Genomic DNA, 23,412 nt, shown 5'->3' on the forward strand with positions numbered 1-23,412 from the left:
AATTACGCTCCCAACAGATTTCCTTAAGTGTACCTAAAACACAGCAAAACCATCATTTAGATGTAAAATGCTAAAAATATTGCTCCCTATTGCCAAACACTTAGAACGGTTATTATCAAATGGTTTGCTTGCACGCTGCTCTGTATGCAGTGTTTTCATGGTGCATCATGAATATTTTTTTCCAGCAAGGCACAGCAACCAGCGCACAGAAATTAAGAAATATGTTAGAAAAATGCAAGTGAAATTTGCAACAAGAACAGGGCAATTACTTGGGATGACCTGTTACTCATGAAGAAAGGAGAAGACAGGAAACTTGAATAAAGTTGAAAGGGGAGGAGGGCTGAAGTGTAACATTGCCATTGGTTGTGGAAAATGATATCATGGTGAACAAGTTGCAAAAGGACAATTTCAGGCAAACTATGAAACTCAGAAACTAGCAGAGATTTTTTATCACTTTCATTCTGGGGTAGGAACTCCTGAATGTATCTTCAGCGGCGGGGGTGGGGGTGGGTAGTTGATCCTTTAGGATGAAAAGTTGCAGAATGGAGTTTTACTTACTCTCCTCTAGTTTACAGAATTCTTTTCATGGTGCTGTAAGAAATATTAGGCAATAATATCTCCACAAAGTTCAAAGATAACGTTTACCATTGTATCTTTGTAGCCTACAAATTATTTTCAGCAAAGAATATCTAGTGGTTTAACTGAATGCTTTCCAGGTTATCACTGTAATTAACTTTTTCAAACTGATATTCTGAACAAATTCAGTACTTAATTTCTCAGCGTGAGATTTACAGAAGACTTCAACGTCTTTTTCATTGACCTATTCTCAAAGTCAGTCTTCTTTGCAAGAGTAACAATTGCACAGAATTAGTAAAATAAGCTGCTTCTCTCAGTGTCAGCACCATTCAGCACACACATCCCTTTGTGGACACTTAGCATGCTTTTCAAATCATCTTGTGATTCTGAGGTTCTGCCAAATGTATTTGGAATATAGGTCGAGACTTTTCCTATATATCATTTTTTTTAGAATGTTTTATTAAGTTCGGGGACATAAATTTTTCATATGTAAATATCAGCTAAAAAATCGTTTTTTGAGTAATACATTTATTGTCGAAGTTTGAGACGTAAAAACCAATAGGAATTCCACTGGGAAAATATCAAATGAGGAGACTTTCAGAATAGTCTGTAAATATGAAAATACTACTTAGAGTTTATTTCTAACTTAATCTATAAATAATCCATTTCTTACAGGTTTCATTTATCTGTTTATTTTCTTCCCTTTTATTCTGCAAACTTTCTTCAACTATCTGACAATCTCTGGTTGGGTTTACCTATTTTAAGAATGAGGAAACATGAAAGACAACTAGCTTCTCTGTGTGCATGCTCTGGAGTTGTTCTCAGAAAGACTTTGATTTGGACGAGTAGGCCTCCACTGTGGGCTTCACAAATCGGAAAACTTTGAGGTTTTTCCTTGTGGAGCCAAAGCTCACACTAACTCTGTGGTTCTCCTTGGAACGCGTCATCCTCGGATTACTTTATAAGCAGCACCTTTTGGGTGCATATTTGTGCCAGAAAATAAGTTCACCAGAGTAAAATTATATGTTTTCTACTATTTTCCTTCTAACTGTCATTATTCTAACAGCTACAAATACTGTTTTAGAAAAGTAACTGAATTGGTTTTTTTATTTTCCACTAATGGCAATAATTAGACTTCCAAAAGAATACAATAAAGTGAGCCCAGGTTAAACATGAGGGCAAAAAAGCATAAAGCAGAAATAATATGGTTTCATTATGTTCCAAATATTAAAATAACTCACTGTCAAGTAATAAAGGAAGAATTTTCCTTATATATATGTACACACTAGGAAAGAAATATAGAAGGTCATATTAGGCATTAGAAAAATCTTCTGGAATGTAAAGGTGATCAGCCCACAAAACGGATTATAAAGTGTCCTTCCCCAGAAATGTTTAATAAAATTATAGGAAGATTTATGTAATTTACGTACTCAGTTGCTCACCAAACATATAATAACCTCTAATTAGTATAAACCAATGTCAACCAATTTATTTAATAAATTGTGGTATGTCAATATAATGTAAATTACCAAATCATTAAATCAACAGGCAAAGGATGTTTTAAAATGAAACAGAAAACTAACTGAAATCAAGCAGTAAACAAATGATATGTATGTGCACACACACAATCACCCAAACATGAAAAGGTTTCCACTTTGCTAAAAATATATGTAGGAAAAAACTAAAATGTGACACACTAGAATGATCATAGTAATTATCTCTGGATGTTGCAATAAATAATTTTTATTTTCTTTATATTTATTTGTTCTCTATATTAATTAGGATGTTTTGAACTGCAAGTTAAAGAAAATTCAACTCAACTGGCTGAAACAATAAGGAAAATGTATTATTTCACTAAAAGGGATTCTAGAGGTAGGGGAACAGCAGGGCGGTGAATTCCACAGTTGAATGATTTCACCACAGTCGGTCGGCCATCGGGGTTCTCTCCATGGGGTTACTTCGCCCCTCTCAGCGTGGGTTTGCATTTGTTCTTAGGATTATTTCTTTGTGCAAATAAGACGTGTGCAGTATCTTTAAGCACTGCATCTCAAACAACAGTCAAAGGCCAAAAGAAGAAAGGAAAGTACATATTTTTCTCAAGCCCTTTATAAAAGTGAGGAAGACCTTAGACCCCACGGCCAACATGGGCTGCACGCCCATTTTAAAACTAATCATTGACAAAGAGAATGAAATTAAAAATATTGGCCTAAATTAATGAAATCCAACTCCTATGGCTGAGAAGGGGTCCTAGCCTTCCCTGAAGAACATCCAATACCTGAAAATAGCAGGTTTCTGTCAGCAAGGAATAACATCAAACAAGACCCGAATACATGGAAAGCTATGCTCTATGCATAGGATGATTGCATTAGTTTCCTGTTGCTGCTGTAACAAATTACCACAATCTTAGTGCTTAAAAGAACACAAATTTATATCTCACACTTCTGTAAGTCAGATGTTGAAAATGGGTCCGCAGGACCTCCATTCCTTCTGAGGGCTCCAGGAGAGAATCTGTTTCCTTGCCTTTTCCAGTTTCCAGAGACTGCCTGCGTTCTGTGGCTTACAGCCCTGCAGCACCGTGACCTCTGACACGGCTGTCACATCTCCTTCTCTGCCTCTGACTCTACTGACTCCCTTTTATAAGTGCAGTCACGCGTCGCTTAACAACAGGGATACGTTCTGAGAAACGCGTCATTAGGTGATTTCCTCAATGTGAACATCAGAGTGTACTTACCCAAACCTAGATGGTGATGGCATAGTCTACTACACACCCAGACTATATGGTACGAATCTTATGGGACTACTGTCGTATATGCAGTCAGTGGGTGACCAAAACATCGTTATGGGGTGCGTGACTGCATCCTGGTGATTAATTGAACCCACATAGATAATCTAGGATAATCTCCTCATTTCCAGATCCTTTTGCCATATAAGAACCCTTTTGCCATGTACCGTAACACAGTCACAGGTTGTGGGGATTGGGATGTGGACATCTTTGAGGGACACTATTCTGTCTTATCACACAGAATTAACATGATTTACTATCACACAGAATTAACATGAATTATTGCAAAGATGTCAATTATTTCTGAAACTACACATAAATGGAATACAATACCAATCAAAACTCCAGGGGGATACTTTAGGAAGTTGACAGGCTTATTTTTAAATCTATATGGAAGAACAGAAGCATATGTATCTAAATCAATTCTGAAAAAGAAGGTCAAAGGAGCTAGGGACTTTCCCAATGCAATATTTAGATATGCCAAAAGTCTTCGCAATAAACACTATAGCACTGGTGTGGGCACAGGCAATTAGACAATGATTCAAAATAGAAAGCAAAGAAGAAGGTGGGAAATGGGTTTATAATCAAAATGGCATCACAAATCAGTGGAGAAATTGTGAACTGTTTATAGGTGGTACAAAGAAGCCTAGTTCTCTACATTCAGAAAAATAAGCCAGGGTGCCTCTCTTACATCATGTACAAAGGGAGACTCTAAATAGATAAATTGTCTGCTAAGAATAAAAGCATTAGATAAACACAGCAACATGGATAGGTGTTGAAAACAGCACTGAGCAAAGTAACGAGGCACATCTATACATACACAACAAGGACACAAACAAATTTAAGGATACCTGTCAAACACATCATTGTAGCCACCTATTCAGGAGGAGACGAATGAAAGCAGGGAATGAGGATTCAAATATATATATATATTTTTATATATATTTATGTTTATATACATAATAAAACAAGAGAAGATCATTGCCCAGGATGACAGTGATAACATTTTATTAACTCAACACTATGAACCTGAGATAGAAAGAAAGAGCTTGAAAACAAGAATGAGAGAAAGTTGGAAGTGGGAAGGAGAAAGAGGCAGAGAGAAGTAGATACACGACTTTTGCAAGAGAGAGAAAGTGAAATGGGAAATGTTTTTCAAGCCATAACCAAGACTTCAGACAAGGTCATATCTGAAGATGGAAGCAGTCACCAGCAGTTGCACACTCAGCAGTTACTTCTAGGTGGATATTCAGACTCCCTTCCCAACAACAGGTAAATGTGTGTGCTGGGAATTCCGAGACCCAGCCCCAGATTCCAGGCCCTAGAAAGCACTGGTCCTCAAATTTGGCTACATGTTGGAATAACTTGGAGATCTTTAAAAGAAATTGATGCCTAGATCTCACTTTGAGAGATTCTGATTTATGGAGTAGGAGTGAGCCTTAGGGTTTTAAAAAGTTCCCAGGTGGTTTTAACACCCAGGAAAGTTTGAGAACCACTGGGCTGGAGAATGGATTTGAGAGTGAGCCTTCACTTCACTGTTCACCTTTCTAACATTGCTCGCAACTCCTGTGGGGTTAGAGAGGGCTTAGGAGGATATTCTTAGTCTATCACACAGTACTTGCATCCTGTACTCTATCTTCTCATTCATGCATGTGTTTGTTCATTCATTCACCTACGGGTCCTACACTACTCCAGACTCTTTGAACGCAGACCAAGACAAGACATAGCCACTCCCTGCTTTTCTTCAATGGAAGGAGAACAGACATTAAACAAGAGCCCACAAATGAACATATAATTACAAAGTAATATTGCAAGCAATTCTGTTTGAATACAGACAAGGATAAAGGAGTTGAAATATTTTTTAAAAACAAAATTAAAATGCTAGATTAAAGCTGATTGACAGATGACAAAAGAAAATATGCATGAAAGCAACAATGGTGAGTCATACCTAGAATGTCGTCAATTGCTTATCATCTACCTTACAAGGGTACAAGCAGTGGTGTGCTGGTAAATGTTAACAATCAGCTCTCCAACTTAAAAGAAAAAAAGTGTCCTGATTCATAGTGTTTGCTAATTTCCCTGGTGTAAATATTCTCACTATGGCCACTTCCAAAATACCAACATGATATCCATGAACATGAAGTTGAGAAGAAATGCACACAATTGGTTTTCATGAGCTGGTACAAACTAGCTCTAGCATTCCACTGATACCTAATAACGTTCAAATAAACAGGAACGAAAAAGCATGTCAACTGATAGATGTTTTACGTCTTTTTTTGTTTTGTTTTCTTCTCTCTTCTTTCTCTCTGTGTATCTGAATCACTCTTTATTCCTTGAAAGACTAGTTGTAAAGGAAGTTTGTGTTTTATAGATGACATTGTGAGAGGTAATTGTACATGCTATCACATATATATTATCAACTTGACTAGACTGGACCATGGGATGCCCAGATGTCTGGTCAAACATTTCTGAGTGTGTCTGTGAGGGTGTTTCTGGAGACATTAGCAGCTGAATTGAACTAAGTAAAGCAGACGGCCCTCCCCAGGGTAGGTGGGCATCACCTAATCTGTTGAGGGCCTGAATAGAACAAAAAGGTGGAGGAAGGTTGGATTTGCTCTCTGCTGGAGTTGAGAAACTGATCTCCTGCCTTCAATGTCCCTGGTTCTCAGGCCTTCAGATTCAGACTGGAATATGCAGCATCGGCTCGTTGGCTCTCAGGCCTTTAAACTACCAACACCACCTGCTTTCCTGGGTCTCCAGCTTGCAGACAACAGGTTATGGGACTTCTCAGCCTTCATAATTGTGTGAGCCAGTTCCTTATAATAAATCACACAGGGATACATGTAGATACAGATACACACTACAGTCACACCACATAATATTTTGGTCAACAATGGATCGCATATATGATGGTGGTCCCATAAGACTAGTACCACATAGCCTAGGTGTATAGTAGGCTACATCATCTAAGTTTGTGTAAGTACACTCTTGGATGTTCACACAATGAAGCTGCCTAACAACACACTCCTCAGAAGGTATCCCTGTCGTTAAGTGATGCGTGACTGTATTGGTTCTGTTTCCCTGGAGAACCCTGACTAATATGCTTATCTTTATCTCTTTCCCGACACTGCTCTCATTAGCCTCTGTAGTTCTGCAACATCAAGAAAGTCTCTCTCTGCTCTCCTCTGCTCTCTCTTCTTTTTTCCCTGTTTATGCCTTATTCCTGCTAGGAGTGTCCTCGGTTATGGCTGGGCCACACTGATGAAGTGTTCAAAGTTAAAAGAGTAACTTCCACTCTAGTAACATTTATTGAGCATTTATCATGTGCTAGGTATTGTTCTAATAAGCACTAACTTGTAACTCATAAAATCTTCATAGCAACACCTTGTAGCAGGCAGCTAATGCTATATCTCTATCTGGAGGAAGAAATGAGGAATAAAGCAACTTCCCCAAGGTCGTTCATAACCCATAAGCAATGGAGCAAGTAGTCTGGTTCCAGAGTCCATGTTCTTAGTCACTATAAAAACAAGCCCCCACAACCACAGGTTTTCCATAACTAGAGTGGAGGACGGGCCTTACAAAAGAAGTGAGTATTCAGTGTGTCTCAATAGTTTGGAAGCATTGATGCTTTTTCTTTTAAATTACTTCCCTACTTGCCAAATTAGTACAACTCTGTTCTCTCCTTGTCTGTATATTTACATTTGGAAGACAGCTGATTATCATTATTTTCCTTCTTTTCTGCATCTCCTCTCTATATCCTTCACATTTCCCTGCTTCTTTCCCACTCTATTTTTCTAAACACTATTTTAATTGTTGGGGTAACATTTTTCTAAAATTCTTTGAGTAGTAAGGCTCCTATGTTACAATTTAGTAATCTCTGTGCTTAACCCCCAAATTAAAATATATCATCTGGAAAGAGTACTCAATAAATTTTTTTAAAAGTAATAGGTCTGTTTTTACTGCAGTAATAAAAACAGTCAGAGAGCTAGGAGGTCCTGGGCAAAAATCATATGTTAAGAGAGCCGTTCTTCCACTAAGCCGCACTGACATCTCTTGACATAATCTAAATAGTTTGCCTTTGTTACAGTCTCATCCACACCAACACATTCCAAGATGGATAAAAACTTACTACTATATTAGCCAACCAACCACAGGGAAATCAACTTTTTAATTATCTATGTTCCTTATAAATTACATAATCAATTTCTCCAGTTTAGAAACCCAATTCTGAGAATTGTCTGAAACAGAGTATTGCCACTGGGTAGCACTGGACCATAATTATGCCACTGCTGAGTTCTGATGGGTTTAATTTGCTTATGGTCAACTGTACTTGCTCTAACTCAACACCCCTTACAGTAGCAGTTTTGGCTGCAACCCACAACAAGAAATACCTTTACATTATACATACAATACATATGTGCACACACACATACATGTAATTTAAAGGTATTTCTAACTGTGTGTACATATATTTTTATACACACATGTATATATATACACATACATATACGTATATGTGTGTGCATGTGTACACACAACCAAAAGTTTTACTATGTCAATGCTCTTTGATATTCTGTATTCTAATATATTTCAGTTTTTTTAAATTGCTAATCCTGACTCACCAAATGACTTCATGACTCATTAATAGGTTGCAACTCCTAGTTTGAAATTCTCTGCCTCAGAATAGTGATGCTTCTGCTCCAAAACGAAGTTCAAACTCCTTAACACAGCACCAGCAGGCTCTTCATGACCTGTCCTTCAGAAGCAAAAGTGGAACACAGCAATGATGTATTATAAACAGGGCGTCTCAAACTTTCTTGTGCGTATGGTTCACTAGGGGCATTTTGTTAAAATACAGATTCTGATTGAGTAGGTCTGGGATGGGGCCTGAGACTGTGTTTCTGACAAGGTTCCAGGTGACGCTGATGCTGCTGGTCCATGAAGCTGACTCTAAGTAGCAAGAAAAGTGCATCATATTTGAAAGACTTTCTGTTCTGCAACTAGGGAACGTTATTTCTTGACTAAAATATTTTTGTTACCAAAGTAACTGGGCCACAAGTGGGTCCTGTGACAACTTGACCTAACGACTTGTGCTGGAGGTGTTTATCAGAGAAGCAGCCTCTCCTCCCTTAGTCTCCTTCGCCCACACTGAGCTCCTTCTCCCTTTTCAAACTAAAAGAAACCAGGACTGTTCATTCCAAAATAAAGTGTTGTCTAGTTACCAGTGAAGCAGCCAATTTTTACTTACCTCTTTCTACTGGGAACTTTTTAAAAAAAATAATAACTTCTATTGGCTGCCATACTCTCCATTGTTACTACCCAGAACTGAAACATGTTGAAAAGATGTATAAAAGCCATGCAGAACCCAAATAGCTCAGTGTACAATTTTGGCTCATATGCCTCTCACTTAATAATTTTTTCTGTTAGAGATTTCCTTAAGGTTTTTAACAGAAGATAATCAAATCCCATTCTCATATAGTCAGACTCCCATCTGTCAGTAACATCTGTAAGTCAAGATTGTCTGACACTAAAAGAAAAATGTGGGTTTTTTGTTCCAGTTCTTTCTCTTTTTTAAAAAGCGTTTTGTTTTTTGTTTTTGTTTTTGTTTTGCTTTTGCTATACACCCTTCTCCAGGAAGTGAGAAAAAGGGGTCACATGTATGGAGTTGCTTTAACTACAGGGAAAGTCTTTAGTATGTTTACTACAAGAGAAACCATTTAAAATGAAGTCTGCCAAGGATAAAAAGCAAATCCAATTTAGATAACAAACCAAGGTTCATACTTATCTGACATGAAATTCCCATCATTGTTATTGAAGTAACTTTGCAAATTATCACAAAGAACTGTTCATCCAAAAACTTGAGAATTTCATAGATAAATTTAAAAGAAATAAAGTAGTGAGTTAACCTCTGGAGTCATGCAAGCCTAGGGAATTTTGCAGCCTCCAGGGGTTTCCTAAAGAAGCAAAGCTACATCCTACTTCTTATGCCAAGCCTGCCAGCCGAAGGCACTGGCCTTTCTCACCAACTCTGCTGAAGGAGAGGTCCTGTGCGGGATACCTGACCCTGACCTTTCCCCATAGCCCTCTGCTGGCTGGACCATATTGGACTCCACGCTGAGAACAAGGAATGAGAAAGATACAGTGGGAGATGAAGCCAAAGGATACACAGAAATGCCCTGAGTACGAGTAGGGGCCACAAGAGTTATGAGACAGTCGAAAACCAAGAGACAAACCAATAAAATGGGGATGAAATTTACTAATGCTTGAGTTTTCCGAGTTTCTTTCTCTCCTCTACCCTTCACTCCTTAATCAGAGAAATACTGGCTGGAGAAATTTCCCTCTATGGGCCATTTTACTAACCAGATTGTGTGGAACAAATGGGGCTGGATATCAAGATGGGATATTTGCATGAATAAATCTGAGATTTAAAGAGAGCGACAGGAAGAGGAAAAGACAGAGAGAAAGAGAACAGAAACAGGGAGAATAGCGAAGAAGGAAAAATGAGAAAACACTAACTGGAGTGGAGCGCAGGAACTAGACAGCAGGAATGTGCACAAGATAACGGGCAGCCACGTTCATCAAGGAAGGCTCCGCTGGGGTGCAATGAGGAGTGTGGCTCAGAGAGGCTGAGGGAGCTTGAGGTCCTGCATTACAAGACGGGGGCACAAGTTGGTGGGACAGCTTTGTATTAATACTAGTTAGTGTGGCAACATTATGTCTATAGTCTGGGTGGCCTGGAAAGAGCCTTGCAGTTGGGAAAAGTTTTGTGGGACACTAGTGACTGTAATAGAAAAGAGCTGAATGGAACAGAAGAAAGGGGTTTTAAGAAATAATTTTGTGAATAATGAATTGAAACCTTTTAAAATTTCTTGAGACACATAAGCAAAGATTAAAACTATTTGACCTCAGTGTTGGTCATGGGACTAAGCTTTTTTGAACTTGACACTGTACTAGCCTGGGCCCGTTGGAGCACTAGGATTTTATTCAGCCTACCAGAGTAAAGCAGGAGGGAGAAGATATGAGACAGTAAAAAGAATGAATAAACCAAAAGATTAAACACTATGGCAGTAAAAAGCCCTCAGACTTAATCAGTAGGCCTTTGTCCACTGCTGGAGAGCAGCAGACTCACATTTATGGCCGAGCCCCAGAGCTTCCTGAATTCTTCACACTAGCTCCACACAGCAGGTGCTTTGGGTCCCATGTCAGTTTTCATGAGACCTACCTGTCACTGTCCTTAAATCAAGAGACCCCCCTCTTCTTAACTGCTACGAAACACCCCTGCCATAACTCCAAGTATTTGAGGTAAACTGAATCTTCATTCATTGCAACCACAAAAGCAAAAATATAATATACACAAAAGATAAACACAATCTCCTTCTTCACATCGCAAAAACAAACACATCTGATTCCTTAAAAGCTTCAAACATTAGGAAAATGACAAATAAGATGATATCCATTAATTCATTCAAAAATATTTATCGCGAGGCTCCTATGTGCTATTGAGAACATTCTACTGCTGAACAACAACCTAAGTGCCGGATAAAGAAGAGAGAGGAAGTTTCTGACCTTATGGAGCTTATATTCTAGCAGAAAAGACCAAAAGTAGACAAACTGTGTCTTCAAAGTCATAAAATTCAGATGTGTTATTTCCTCAACGGTGAAAATCTCATATGAATAATGTGCTGGCGGAATTAACCAGTTGTTTTAGCATCTTGCAAACACAGTGTGAAGATCTATAGTTTATACCTCATGATTCTATTTATAGGTAATATAAAATTTTAACACGATCTACATTTTGCCCCTCTCGTGTTGTTTTATTTCATTAAGTCTCCACTTAGTTTGTTTTAAGCCCCAGACCAGCGCTAATTTCTAAGGCTCCATCACTCTGTTCTCTAAAAAAGTAAGACCGCTCTTTTAAAATACATTACCATTGTTTCTTCCTCAGAACCCATGGAGGAAATCGCTGCTTGGATCAGGTTTATATTGATATTTAGATTAGATTTTAATCCTATAAAATTCCTCCTCATAAAAATAAATCCTTTATTGTTTGTGGATATTGCAGTAAAGGAAAATTTTTAAAAAGCCAAGCAGGGGCCTGCCTGGTGGCGCAGCGGTTAGCTTCATATGTTCTGCTTCAGCAGCCCGGGGTTCACCAGTTCGGATCCCGGGTGCGGACATGGCACCGCTTGACAAGCCATGCTGTGGCAGGCATCCCACATATAAAGTAGAGGAAGATGGGCACAGATGTTAGCTCAGAGCCAGTCTTCCTCAGCAAAAAGAGGAGGATTGGCAGCAGTTAGCTCAGGGCTAATCTTCCTCAAAAAAAAAAAAAAGCCAAGCATATTGCTTCATTGGTAGAATAGCTTGACAGTTACTTGTACATCTGAGTCAGTATGGACTGCTCTGAGTATGCGTGTGTACCAGGGGTCCAAGTGTGGGTGGAGTGGTGGGCAGAGCTACTGAGAGTCAATTTTTAGGAGCCCATTTTCAAGAAGGTTTCTGAGGAAAAGACCATGGCAACTTCTTAATTTCAGAAATTTGTCCTCCAGGTCCCAAACTAGCATCTGAGCTCTAGGGGTCGAACCGTGTGGGCAACACTGTACACAGACCCATTGGATTGGGATGTGGAGTTTGGCACAAAGAGGCTGAGGGACCCTGAGGTTCTGCATTACCAGACGGTGGCACAAGTCAGTGGGAAGGCTTTGTATTAATACTGACGTGGTAACACTGTGCCTACCGTCTGGAGTGGCTGCAAAGACATATGAGCCTTGCAAGGAATTATAAAATCTTATCAGCCCCTCAGATTTTTCACCACTTAATCCTCCTCTAGGGATGTCTTACTGCTTCTGAAATAAATGAGAGCAAGCACTCTTTTCTATTTTCTGAGTACAGGTGACTAGTTTGAATTTTCATATTTTGAGTATAAAAGTAAATATTTTCATGGTAATTATTCAAGATTTTATTAACCAAAATAACCTATAAATGGACATGATTATTTACCATTGTTTTATTTAAATGCATATCATATGTATTTGAGATACTACTAATATGGTAATTACAGGTTTTTTTTAACTCTATCATCCCCATTGGCTATAAATCTACTCTATAAACCATCGTATCTAACGCTTTAAACAGTAATACTCTGCAGCTGTGAACAAGCACCCTCCTTTCGTTGGAAGGCATGGCCAGGTTGCTGACACAGGACTCATTCATTCTCACAGCAGCCCTATGAGATGGACATAGGTTTTCCCAAGCTTACAGATGAAGAAACTATAGCAAAGAGAAACTACATAATTGTCCCAACGTCCAACACTGTGTTTGCCAACCTATAACGTTTGAGGTTATTAAATGCATTTCAGTTTCACAAGGAAAAGTTGTTTAAAAATAATGTTAGTGTCTTTTCATACGTGTATTGAAAAGGACTTTCAAGTTTTATAGGTGAAAATACGTACATACTTTATGCTTCATACTGAAATCCAATGAGAAATCCTAACAACTGGATATGCATTAATATTTTTGTTAAAATACAGCATGAGGTAAAACTTGCCTCTTTGTTGTATTTTCTGCTGCTGCATCGACCACTGGGGGGGTTGATGATTATAAAATAATCATCCATTATTTTATATCCTTTCTTCTTGGTCTCCTACGGGCACATATAATGCGAGGAACTGTAACTTACAACCGAGTTAATACGCTAACTCACAAATGGTGGAAAAGGATTAGAACCAAGACTGTCTGACTCTAAAGTACATGTTCATTTCAGTACACCAACTGTCTATCTCTTCTATTTCTCCCAGGATATGAGAACCCGCTGTCTTTTAAGGAGATTCCCATTAGTCCTTAATAATCTGCAATCTCTCTGGTATAGTTGGTGATACATATCTCAGAAACCCAGCCACAGGAAGAACAAATTAGTTTTGCATAGTTGGATAAAAACAATAAGCACTTGAGTACTTCATAATTAATCATTAGAAATCCTTAGTTTTAAGACAAGAAAGGAAACAACAAGTTGAGCTTCTGCTGAATCTTTCGTAGAGACACGACTGAGAGGGAACTGCCAAGATGAAGGTCCCAGACCCCATGCACTGACTTTCAGTAATTCCTTAGCAGAGTGAGAAGGCATATGTCCAGCAAAGGGGATAGCGCAGCGCGGAGGCTGAACCACCAAGGAGCATGTAATGTGGTGGGAGCAGCAGGCGGAGATGCCAGCACCCATCCCAGACCAGGAGAGGGAAATAGGAGAGGCTATGCAAAACTCTGGTTCAGCAAGATCTCAAAAACCTGTGGGAGGACATCAAAGAAATCAAAGACAGAGGACATATGTTCAGGGAGCTTGTAGTCCCCAATATTGAACTCAGTCCAGTAGACACATGCAGACAACTCTATTAAACATCCTTATCTACCCTGCACACCTTCCTTCAGGAGAACTTCCTGTCAAGCTTGTCAAGCATCCCCAAGCTGCAGTGTGGCAGCTAACGGGCCACAAGTACCACTACTGCAGTCGTTAGATTCAGTCCACAGAGTCAGCCAGGAAAGAGACAACGAAGTTTGTTACACAGATGGCAAGGTGAGATCAACACAGTGTCAGTTCCAAGCCCCATAGGAAGACACCAAACCTGTAAGGCCAGATGACCGACAGCACGGGCAATGGTTCGCTCTGCTGGGGAGAAGCCCCCATGAAACTACGACCAGGTAATTTTACAGATTTACACAAAAGCTTGTAGCTGGACCTTACATGGGAGCACAGTGGGAAGTCCTGTGCTCAACTGAAACCACACTAGGGAGATGGATGAGAAACGCTCAGTCTCCCACAAGGCCGAGAAAGGAAGTGTTTGTGGTGGCTACTCACCAGGCTTTTCCCCTTGCTCCAGGAGGTGTCTCCAGGCATCGTGCCAAGACTCCTGTGAGACAGTGGTTAAACCTTGTCTACATGGCCTAGGTGGAGAGGAGTAAGGCTGCCAGGATGCCATAGTGGAGCTGTCCCCCGGTTTTTCTCCATAGTAGAAACTCAGTCCAAGACATTCAGGTAGGGGTGACCCCCGGTCCCTACCTCCACCTCCCTACCAGCATGGGGCACATGACCAAAGCTGAGCAGAGGATTTCATAGCTTGGGCCACAGTCCACAGTGATTGGCTCTACGAGGAAAAGAATGATGCCAAGCTGGTTGGAATCCTCCAGAATTTTCTGCAGCTACTAGGAAGGATCCTCTCTTACCTGCTGAGATAGGGGAGTTTTATTTTTTTGAAATTTTTTTATTGTGGTAAAATATATATAACATAAAATTTGCAATTTTAACCATTTAAAAATATACAATTCAGTGGCCTTAAATACATTCACAACGTTGTACAACCATCACCACTGTTTCCAAAATATTTTCATCACCCCAAACAGAAACCTGTACCCATTAATCAGTAACTCCTCATTCTCCTTCCCCAGTAGCCCCTGGTAACGTCTAATCTACTTTATCTCTCTATGAATTTGCCCATTCTAGACAGTTCATAAAAGTGGAATCATATAAAATTTGTCTTGTGTCTGGCTTATTTCACTTAGCATAATGCTTAGTATCATAACTTCATTCCTTTTTATGGCTGAGTAATATTCCATTGTGTATATATCCACTGTTTGCTATCCATTCATCTGTGGCTACTCACTTAAGTTGAGACAGAAAGCTTTTTTTGGTGAGGAAGATTGTCGCTGAGCTAACATCTGTGCCAATCTTCCTCTATTTTCTATGTGGGATGGTGCAACAGTGTAGCTTGATGAGCAGTGTGTAGGTCCACACCTGCAATCCAAACCCATGAACCTCAGGCTGCTCAAGCCGAGTGCATGAATTTAACCACTATGACACTAGGTTGGCCTGAGATAGAACGTTTTAAAGACAATGTGACTCCAGAGACCACTTTTCACACTACCTGACAAAAGACAGACCAAGAATGAAACCAGTACAGAAGGAAGTAAAGATGGGCACAGAGAGGGAGAATGGCAAAGGCCTAGAGGCACTATTGGAGGACCTAGATCCAGCTGTGCCTGAAGCTAGAACTAAGCCTGAGCTTTTCAGTTCCATGAGGCAGAACATCCTATCTTTTTCTTAAGTTAGTTTAAGTCAGGCTTCCCTACTTGCAAACAAAAATCCTAATGAACTGACCACTTGTCAGTGAACATGCTGAGCTATGCTCTAGAAAAGCAAATTAAAAAGGGGATTCTTTTTATGTCTCCTAAGTGCACAACGAAGTTTTTCAAATTTTCTCATTGCTAAATCCTTTCCTGTCCTTATTTTAACTGTAAAATGTTGTTGTCCAAAGTAGAGAGAATCTTTTATAGAAATCCCTTTGCTGTTACTATCCCCGGCCACCTCCTGAGAAAAGTGAGTGACTTTCTTGACCCGTGGCATCTTTTCCTCTCAAAGTGTGTACACCATTGACTCCAGGGAAGCTCATCCAGAGGCTGCCCCAAGGCACAATTTTTACGCCTCCCTTTGATTTCTTTCTTTTATTTCTTTACACTTCTCTACTCTAATGAGACAACTCTTTGTCAAAGGCTTTCATCGTTCCCATTAAAATATGTTTTAAAAGCCCCATAATACTGTTGATTTTATAACAATTTCACCATATTTAAATTTCCCCAGGAACTCTGTAGTTTCTGAAATGTTACAGAAAAGGGAAAATTATTATAACAAGTGTAAGTGATGTTTTCTAACCACTAATCAAATAATAGAAGAGCAGTCTCATCCCTCTGCTCTGAACTGGCCCAAAGAATTAAGATCTTTTGACCAAATAAGAGATCAACAACTTCCTTTAATAACCCATTTCACAACTCATCAGCTAGAAACCTCTAAAAACTCACCTAAAATTTTTAGCTGTGTAGAGTGAGTGCTCTTTCTTGCCCTCTCTCTGGTTCTTCCTTCCAGGAAAATCTCTTTTTTCCCCCTGTGAAATCTTATGCAAAACTCTATCTATTAAAAAGAGGGAAAGGGGCTGTTCTGAGGAGGCCTGGGAGCTCACACTGCCTCAGCCACCCACAGCTGCCACTATGGCTCTGGATAAAACCGACGGAAAACCTTGCTGTGGGCTGTGCTAATTTAGAATTAGATTTCTATTCCCCAGACAGCAGAATAATTCTTCTAATCTCTCTTTGTATGTTTTATATCCCAACATTTTCATCACTTTTGACTTCTTTCCAAATCCATCTTGAAAGACTCCAAAAACGTTAAGGGCTTTAGTAAAGATGTCACTGGCTGCGTCCAGTGGAAGAACAGCCTCAGAGCTCCATATTGGACTCCATTTTATGCAACCTACTTCTGCATTTTCTGAGCATCCTAACTCCAATTGCTATTTAAAAAAAATATAATAGCTATATTGTACATGTGACTATTTAAGCCCTTTACATCCATTATTCCTTTTAATCTTCATAACAGCTCAAGTCTTGGTGCTGTCAGCATTGACACTATGTCGGTGGTTCTCAACCTGGGCTGCAAATTATAATCTTTCCTATTGGGGAACTTTTGAAAATCTGATACCTACATCACACTCAGAACCAATTAAATCAGAATCTTTTGGGGGAGGAACCAGGTATTATTTTAAAAACTCCCCAGGTGATTCCTGTGGGTTTCTAAGATTGAGAACCACCGCTTGAAGAGAAATTTTCCTATCAGATGCTGAGAAAATTAATTTTTACATTTTCTTACCCAAGCGAGCAGTCTTCAAATGTAGTAAGTGTATACAAATGTGCACTTCTGCCAATGACTGCCATTACTTAGGGTATTTTTGGAATTGCTTTTAGTCAATTTGCCTGCCTCCATTAAAAAAATTCTTTTCAATGCCCACAGCAGGATTGCGCGGAGGGCCACAGAGCTCTGGGGGCACCTGCGGAGACCATCCTTTCCCCTGGCTGTGACTGCACCCACAGCAGGACGAAAGTGGGCAGAGAGCCCTGCAGGCTCCTAGCAAGGCCACCACTCTACTCCTCCCCCAAACACCCCACCTCACCTTATTAAGGCTGCAAGCCAAAAGAAGGCTAGAATGAGAACTGATTTTCTACCTCCTTCTGGGAGGTCTTCAAACTTAATCCCCCCATGCTGTAGATTCACATTTACCTGAGTCACTATGAGTTCCATTTTCCCCATCCCTCACTCCTGGACCCAATCCAGTCTCTGAACATCCCCCATTCTGACTCAAGCTCCCTCCTCCCCAACGCTTCCAGTGTGTTTTCTCCACTGTGCACTCCAGAACCCTAACAACAACAATATCCACCGCATTCTCCATCTTTTCTTTGAATGCTTCCTTCCCCTCTTGCACTAACTGAAACCTGGATATTCCACAAGGACACAGCTTTCTCAATACCTACAATATCCCAGTGCACACAGCGATGCTCAGGAAATACTGAATACAAGAACAACTCATGGTACTATTAATAATAATTTAGATGTTGGGCAGAGGGACAAGATAGGACGAGAGAAAGCTGGATGCTGATAAGACATCCATGTGTAAATGCTTAGGTTTCAGATCAGGTGAGAGACTACAGCTTAAGATGATGACTAGATACTGATTTGGGAATCATCATCAAAAAAGTGCGAGTCCTGACTGTAGCCACTACACAGAAACGAATGATGAGAGAGAAGAGACTGCATCCCGGGCTTCACTGGCCCACACCAAAAATAACAGGAAGTGTGAGAACTATCAAAATGCACAACATAAAGAAAGAGACAGAGACAGAAAGAAAAGAAAGAAAAGAAGGAAAAGAGAAATTCATGGAAACCTAGAGAAGAGAGCAAAATGTTCCGGAACATTGTTCAGAAGCAAAATCTTATTGTACTGAATTTAGTTGGAAAAAACAGAACATGTTCAGTCAGTGAATTTGGAGGAAAATTCAGATATTGTGAAGAAAGAGATAAAAGGAGGAAGAAGAAAGAGACAATTGAGGAGGAACAGGCTGTAGATAAGGCTGGGTAAATTCCGTGGCACCAACAGCGCAATGGGCAAGTTCACTGCTGGAATCTGACCAAACAGATCAGAGAGTAAGGATGGAGATGGAACTTCCAAGGACCAACTCTTAATCGCTATGGCAACACAACCCCATCTTCATATTAGTGATAAAAGAAAAATCATAAGAAAATGCTATTTTTTATTCCTGGGGGAAGAGAATCCCCGCTCCTGCTAGCTCCATGTTGGAAGAAGTTCTGGGGAGTAGTGTGTGAGCGAGTCAATCGGTAAACCAAAGTCGGTTGACATTAAGATGGTAATGGAAGTATATAAAAGGGATCGTCCACCAGCTTGGCTCAGTCCTGGCCAACACCTAGATGCTGATGACCAGCTGTATCTCCTGACTGAGTGTAATTCATGTAAACACACTAAATGATTACGAATACACTTTGTCTCACCTGTCATTCATAGTGTCATCACTGCACAAAAGGAAACCCAACGTCTTTCCTCAGTGGCATGCTGGAAAACAACTGTGTGTGTTTTTTTAAAGGTCTAATTTGTAGCTGCCGATTTCCACATGTAAATACTCCTGCCATGACCGATTTCAAGCCAACAACATGTCCTTGATTGGGGAACTGGATAGAGATGTGCACAGTGGGCTCCGGAAGTCAGTGCAGTAGAGTCAGAGGTAACTAGTCTGGACTGTGGCTGGCAGACATCATTTGTAAAGGCCCTCAGGAGACCCTCTGTGCAGCCAGGTCTGAGAACCATTATTTGAAGCAGTGCTTTTCAGACTTTCATGTGCATATGAACCACCTGTGGATCTTGTCAAAAACGCAGGTTCTAACTCAGGTGCTGTTGGTCCCTAGCGAAAGAGATGAGAGGACTGAGAGGAAGAAAAACCAGTCCCTCCCAGCCCCGCCATTGTCAGAAATGTTTGAGACAGAGGCTTTGTGGAGAAGGCACAAACTGGAGGTCCAAGAATTATTTGTGGCCAAACCCACAGAGAGGTTTTCTTTCACCCAATTGTATTTTACTTTTTAAATGTGAATTAAATGTCAATATCATAAAAATATGTATTCCCAGCTTCTCTGAAAAAAAATAACAAAAGCAATAACAACAACGACAGAAGATGTGACAAGGCATCCTGCCCCCTCTAGGGGGGCACTGAATGTCTCTTCTGCCACTGTTGGCTCCTGGTGGTCTTCACTGCTTTATATTTCCTACCTCATCTCTGAAGGAATTTGAGGGGTATTCATATTTTAGGTTTTAAATATCTTACACTATGCTTGTTCCTCCCCAGTTGCACTAACCTACCTTTCTGTCTCATTTCCCACCATCCCGCATATAAACTGTATATTCTTGAAATGGCTTACACTGTATTTTTGGAATACACACCTTCTTTTCCTCCAAACTTTGGGTTGACCCCTGCTCCTAGAGCACACCTCATCCTTCTTTCCCTGCTGGAAACAGCCTGAATTATTCTTCAAGATCAAGCCCGCACATCCCCGCCTCGGTAAAGCCTTTCTGACTCTTCCGTGACCCCACAGCAGAGCGGATCCTTTTCTATCAAATCCTATGTTTGCTCATTTGGGGTATTTCCTATTCTCTGAGGCCCACAAAAGCACAGACGAGCTTTATTCATTTTTGTATTCCCAAGGTAGAATGCTTTGCCATAAAGGGGATCTTCAACAGCTTCAAGAAATAATAAATTGTGAATTAATGTTCAACTCTTAGATTACAATCCCTGAACTCTCTTTCGTTAATTTAAAAGGGACTTTTGCAATGACCATCCTATCCGATAAGGTACAAGTCAATTCTCCTTACATCACTATCTCCCGTCCTTTGCAAGCCCTCCCCTTCCCTGAAGTTCCATTTTGCTGTTACTTGATTTACAAGAATGTTAATTCTGTAAATCTGGTCCCAGATAAACATAAGCCACCTCCAATTAAACACTCCTTCATAGAATTAATACTTTACATTTTCATGGAATAGTCAATTTTTTTCAAAGCATTTTTACTAATACACTTTATCCTCACACTAACCCTGTAAAATACACAAGCAACCTTTTACCCTTTTTCAGCAGTTCGAAGCTCAAGTGAAATGTCCTTCATGAACTAGGAAGCAAGGAAAGCAGAAAGTCTGAGAAAGGCCCACCTAAGTCCTCAGGAGGGAAGACCTGCCAGGCAGTGTTCCCCAGGCATCACTCTCCAACACGGCTAGGGGCTGAAGATCTGCCTTATTCCACTCCCAAGCTCCTAGAACCCCTAATATTTAATTGAAAAACTGAGGCCCAGGTATGTTGAATTAACACGTATTAGAGTAAAAGTAGTAATTCGGGTCTTACTATTCCCAGTATAAGACCCCCCTTAGCTTAAATATGTTCACCTTTACAAATGGAGCTATAATTACCCAGAAATACAAACATGCTTCATAAATCTGCCTTCATAAACATTTAGAAATGAAAACTCCTGTGCCCTTTTTCTCAAAAAATAATTTATAGATGATGATCAAGTTTCCCCATTATTATTATTTTTTTTTGGTGAGGAAGATTGGCCCTGAGCTAACATCTGTTGCCAACCTTCCTCTTTTATTTATTTATTTATTTATTTATTCCCAAAGCCCCAGTACGTAGCTGTATATACTAGTTACAAGTCCTTCTAGCTCTTCTGTGTGGGATGCTACCACAGCATGGCTTGAGGAGCAGTGTGTAGATCTGCGGCCAAGGATGGGAACCCAGGAACCCGGGGCTGCCCAAGCAGAGTCCACGAACTTAACCACTACACCACCAGGTGGGCCCCCTTCCCATTAATTTTATGGTGTTAGCTGTACTGGGCAACTTTAAAATGCCTATGCACAATGATTTCATCAGAGTGCATAGCAGAGTCTATAATCCATAAATCAACTTAACTTTCTGCATCGTGTGTCACTTTAAGTCAATGCTATGTATTCTAATGTTTAATACATTTTTGGAAATATTTATGTTATAGGTGAGATGAGAATCAAAGATTTTAGCATCCTGATCCACTAACAAAAAGCCTAGTGCAAATTAATGGAAAAAAACAAAGCCAGAGAAATAAATCGAAGATCTCAAATTGGTAAAGATGGGATGAAAGAAACACCCTCCATGAGATTAAAAGGAATTAGCAAAGGGGTGGAAATGCCAGGGCTTGAAGTAAAATGATCCATTTCTCTCACATTCTCTCTGTATTTCCAACTACTTTCTAAGAATTTTGATGTGGCCACAAGAATACACCCACCCATAAAAATGCAGATACAACCAACGCTTCCTCCCCAGGTACACCATAAGACTGAGAAAACAACGCATTGCTGCATGTGGGTTACAAGGACGCACTCTCGAGCTGTTTCTCTTTGGAAAGACTGGCTCATCTGGGACGTGCAGTGTCTATTTCTTCCCAACCTCCACACACTGCTTCCAACTCCGTGATTCCGAACGCTTCTCCGCCCCTCTTCTAAGGACGGAGGAGAAACAAGTCTCTCCTCCTTTATCAGTCAGGAGGGGATATGTTTTCGGTGCTCCTTCTCCCTGTGTGACTCTGTTAATCCAATTTTTAAAAAGAAGGACTAGTCCATGATATTTTTTCTGCAAATGTATGTTTGTTTTTAAGAAGTTTTAAGTCCATGTATATACTTGAGCTACAAGTACCTGTCTGGAAGCCATACGGGCAACTGGGGACGGAGCCTGGAGATTAGGGGAATGAGGGGATGTTGCGGTTTTTATTATTTGAAATAATTTTACCTTACTTTTATTTTTAAAAATAGAAAAAAATTCTGGTAATTATGGAAAAGGGAGCTGAAATAACCGGAGAGCAGTCCGACCCCCATCTCACTGCCTGGACCTTTCCCAAGCTCTTCCGTAACCCGCATCTCTAAAGGACAGGGAGAAAAAACGCTGCACCGAATCAAAAGCGGCCAAAAACTTATCTCCGAGTGAGCGCAGGCGAGGAAGTTCTGAGAAAGGGCACTGGATTCATTTGGTACAGAGAGAAATGTAAGAAGTCAGAAGAATAGTGTGTGTGGTGGTGGCGGGGAGTGGGGGGTGGGAGGTCAGTGTCCCCTGGAAGCCCGCGGATTAGGAGAGAAGGAGCAGGCGCGGACTCACCTCCCAGCCAGTTGTCAGAGATGTTCTGGAGCATAGTGACCGGGATGCAGAAGAAGGCGATGAGCAGGTCGCTGAGCGCCAAGGAGCAGATGAAGATGTTGGTGACGGTGCGCATGGCTTTGCTGCGGGTCACCACGTAGACCACCAGCGCGTTGCCAAAGAGTGCCAGGGCAAAGATGAGCACGCCGGTGAGCAGGAAGGCCAGCTTGGCGCGCCCAGGCAGTTCCGAGGTGTAGACGAGCGGCCGCAGCCGGTACAGCGCGATGAACTGCTCCCGCGTCAGGTTGTGGTCCCGCAGCAGCCGGGAGAACTGCTCCGGGGTGATGTTGAGCGACTGCATGCCACGCGCGCCCCGAGCCCCAGGCACCGCCCGCTACCGCCCCGCAACCACCGCCCGGGACGCGGACTCCTGTGCGGCGGGGCGCGGGCCGCGGGGGGACCGGCGCGGCGGCCGCCTCTCTCCCTCGGAGGCCGGGACAGCTGTGCTCCGGACTCGGGTGCGCGGGAGGGCTCCCGGCTGCACACCGGGAGGTTCGGGAGAAGGAAAGCAGCGCAGGGATCAAACCCACAATCAAAAGGCGGGAAGCCAAAGAGGGAGACTATCCCATTCACCAAGAATGTTTGCAGTGCAAAGAAAGTTCTTCTTTGGCACTTCTCCAAGGCGAGCGCTGCGGCTGTCCGGAGCCCGGGGCGCTGCGAGAGCGTACCCGCGCCTCTGGCTCCCCAGCCTGGTGGCCGCGCGGGGCGGGCACCTCCCCAGCTCCGCGCGGCGAGGGCGGGGCTGGAACTCGGCCGCGCGCGCTCACCTCGGGCTCCGCGGCGCCGACTCCGCCTCCCGTGCGCTCGGCGGGAGGGAACCTGCGGTCCCCTCTCTGCCGCCCAGCGCCTTACTCGTGCCCCGGGTTATGCTTCTGTGTAAAATTGAGTATTGGGGTTTTCCACAGTCTCACGGTTTCTCCTCCTACGAAATAATGTGGATCACAGGTAGCCAATGCAAAATAGAATTTATTAAA

At 41.3% G+C, this 23,412-nt stretch overlaps 1 protein-coding gene across 1 annotated transcript in view; it reads right to left on the minus strand.

Moving 5' to 3' along the window:
• QRFPR (pyroglutamylated RFamide peptide receptor) overlaps window positions 1-22,739 on the minus strand; it is a 43,721-nt gene extending 20,982 nt beyond the window's left edge. Inside the window, exon 1 of the mRNA XM_046656727.1 lies at window positions 22,400-22,739. Within this exon, the coding sequence (XP_046512683.1) occupies window positions 22,400-22,739 (340 nt within the window). The remainder of the gene's footprint in view (window positions 1-22,399) is intronic.
• Between the last annotated feature and the right edge of the window lie 673 nt (window positions 22,740-23,412).

This window comes from Equus quagga, chromosome 3 (genome assembly GCF_021613505.1).
Source record: "Equus quagga isolate Etosha38 chromosome 3, UCLA_HA_Equagga_1.0, whole genome shotgun sequence".
Classification (NCBI taxonomy): domain Eukaryota; kingdom Metazoa; phylum Chordata; class Mammalia; order Perissodactyla; family Equidae; genus Equus; species Equus quagga.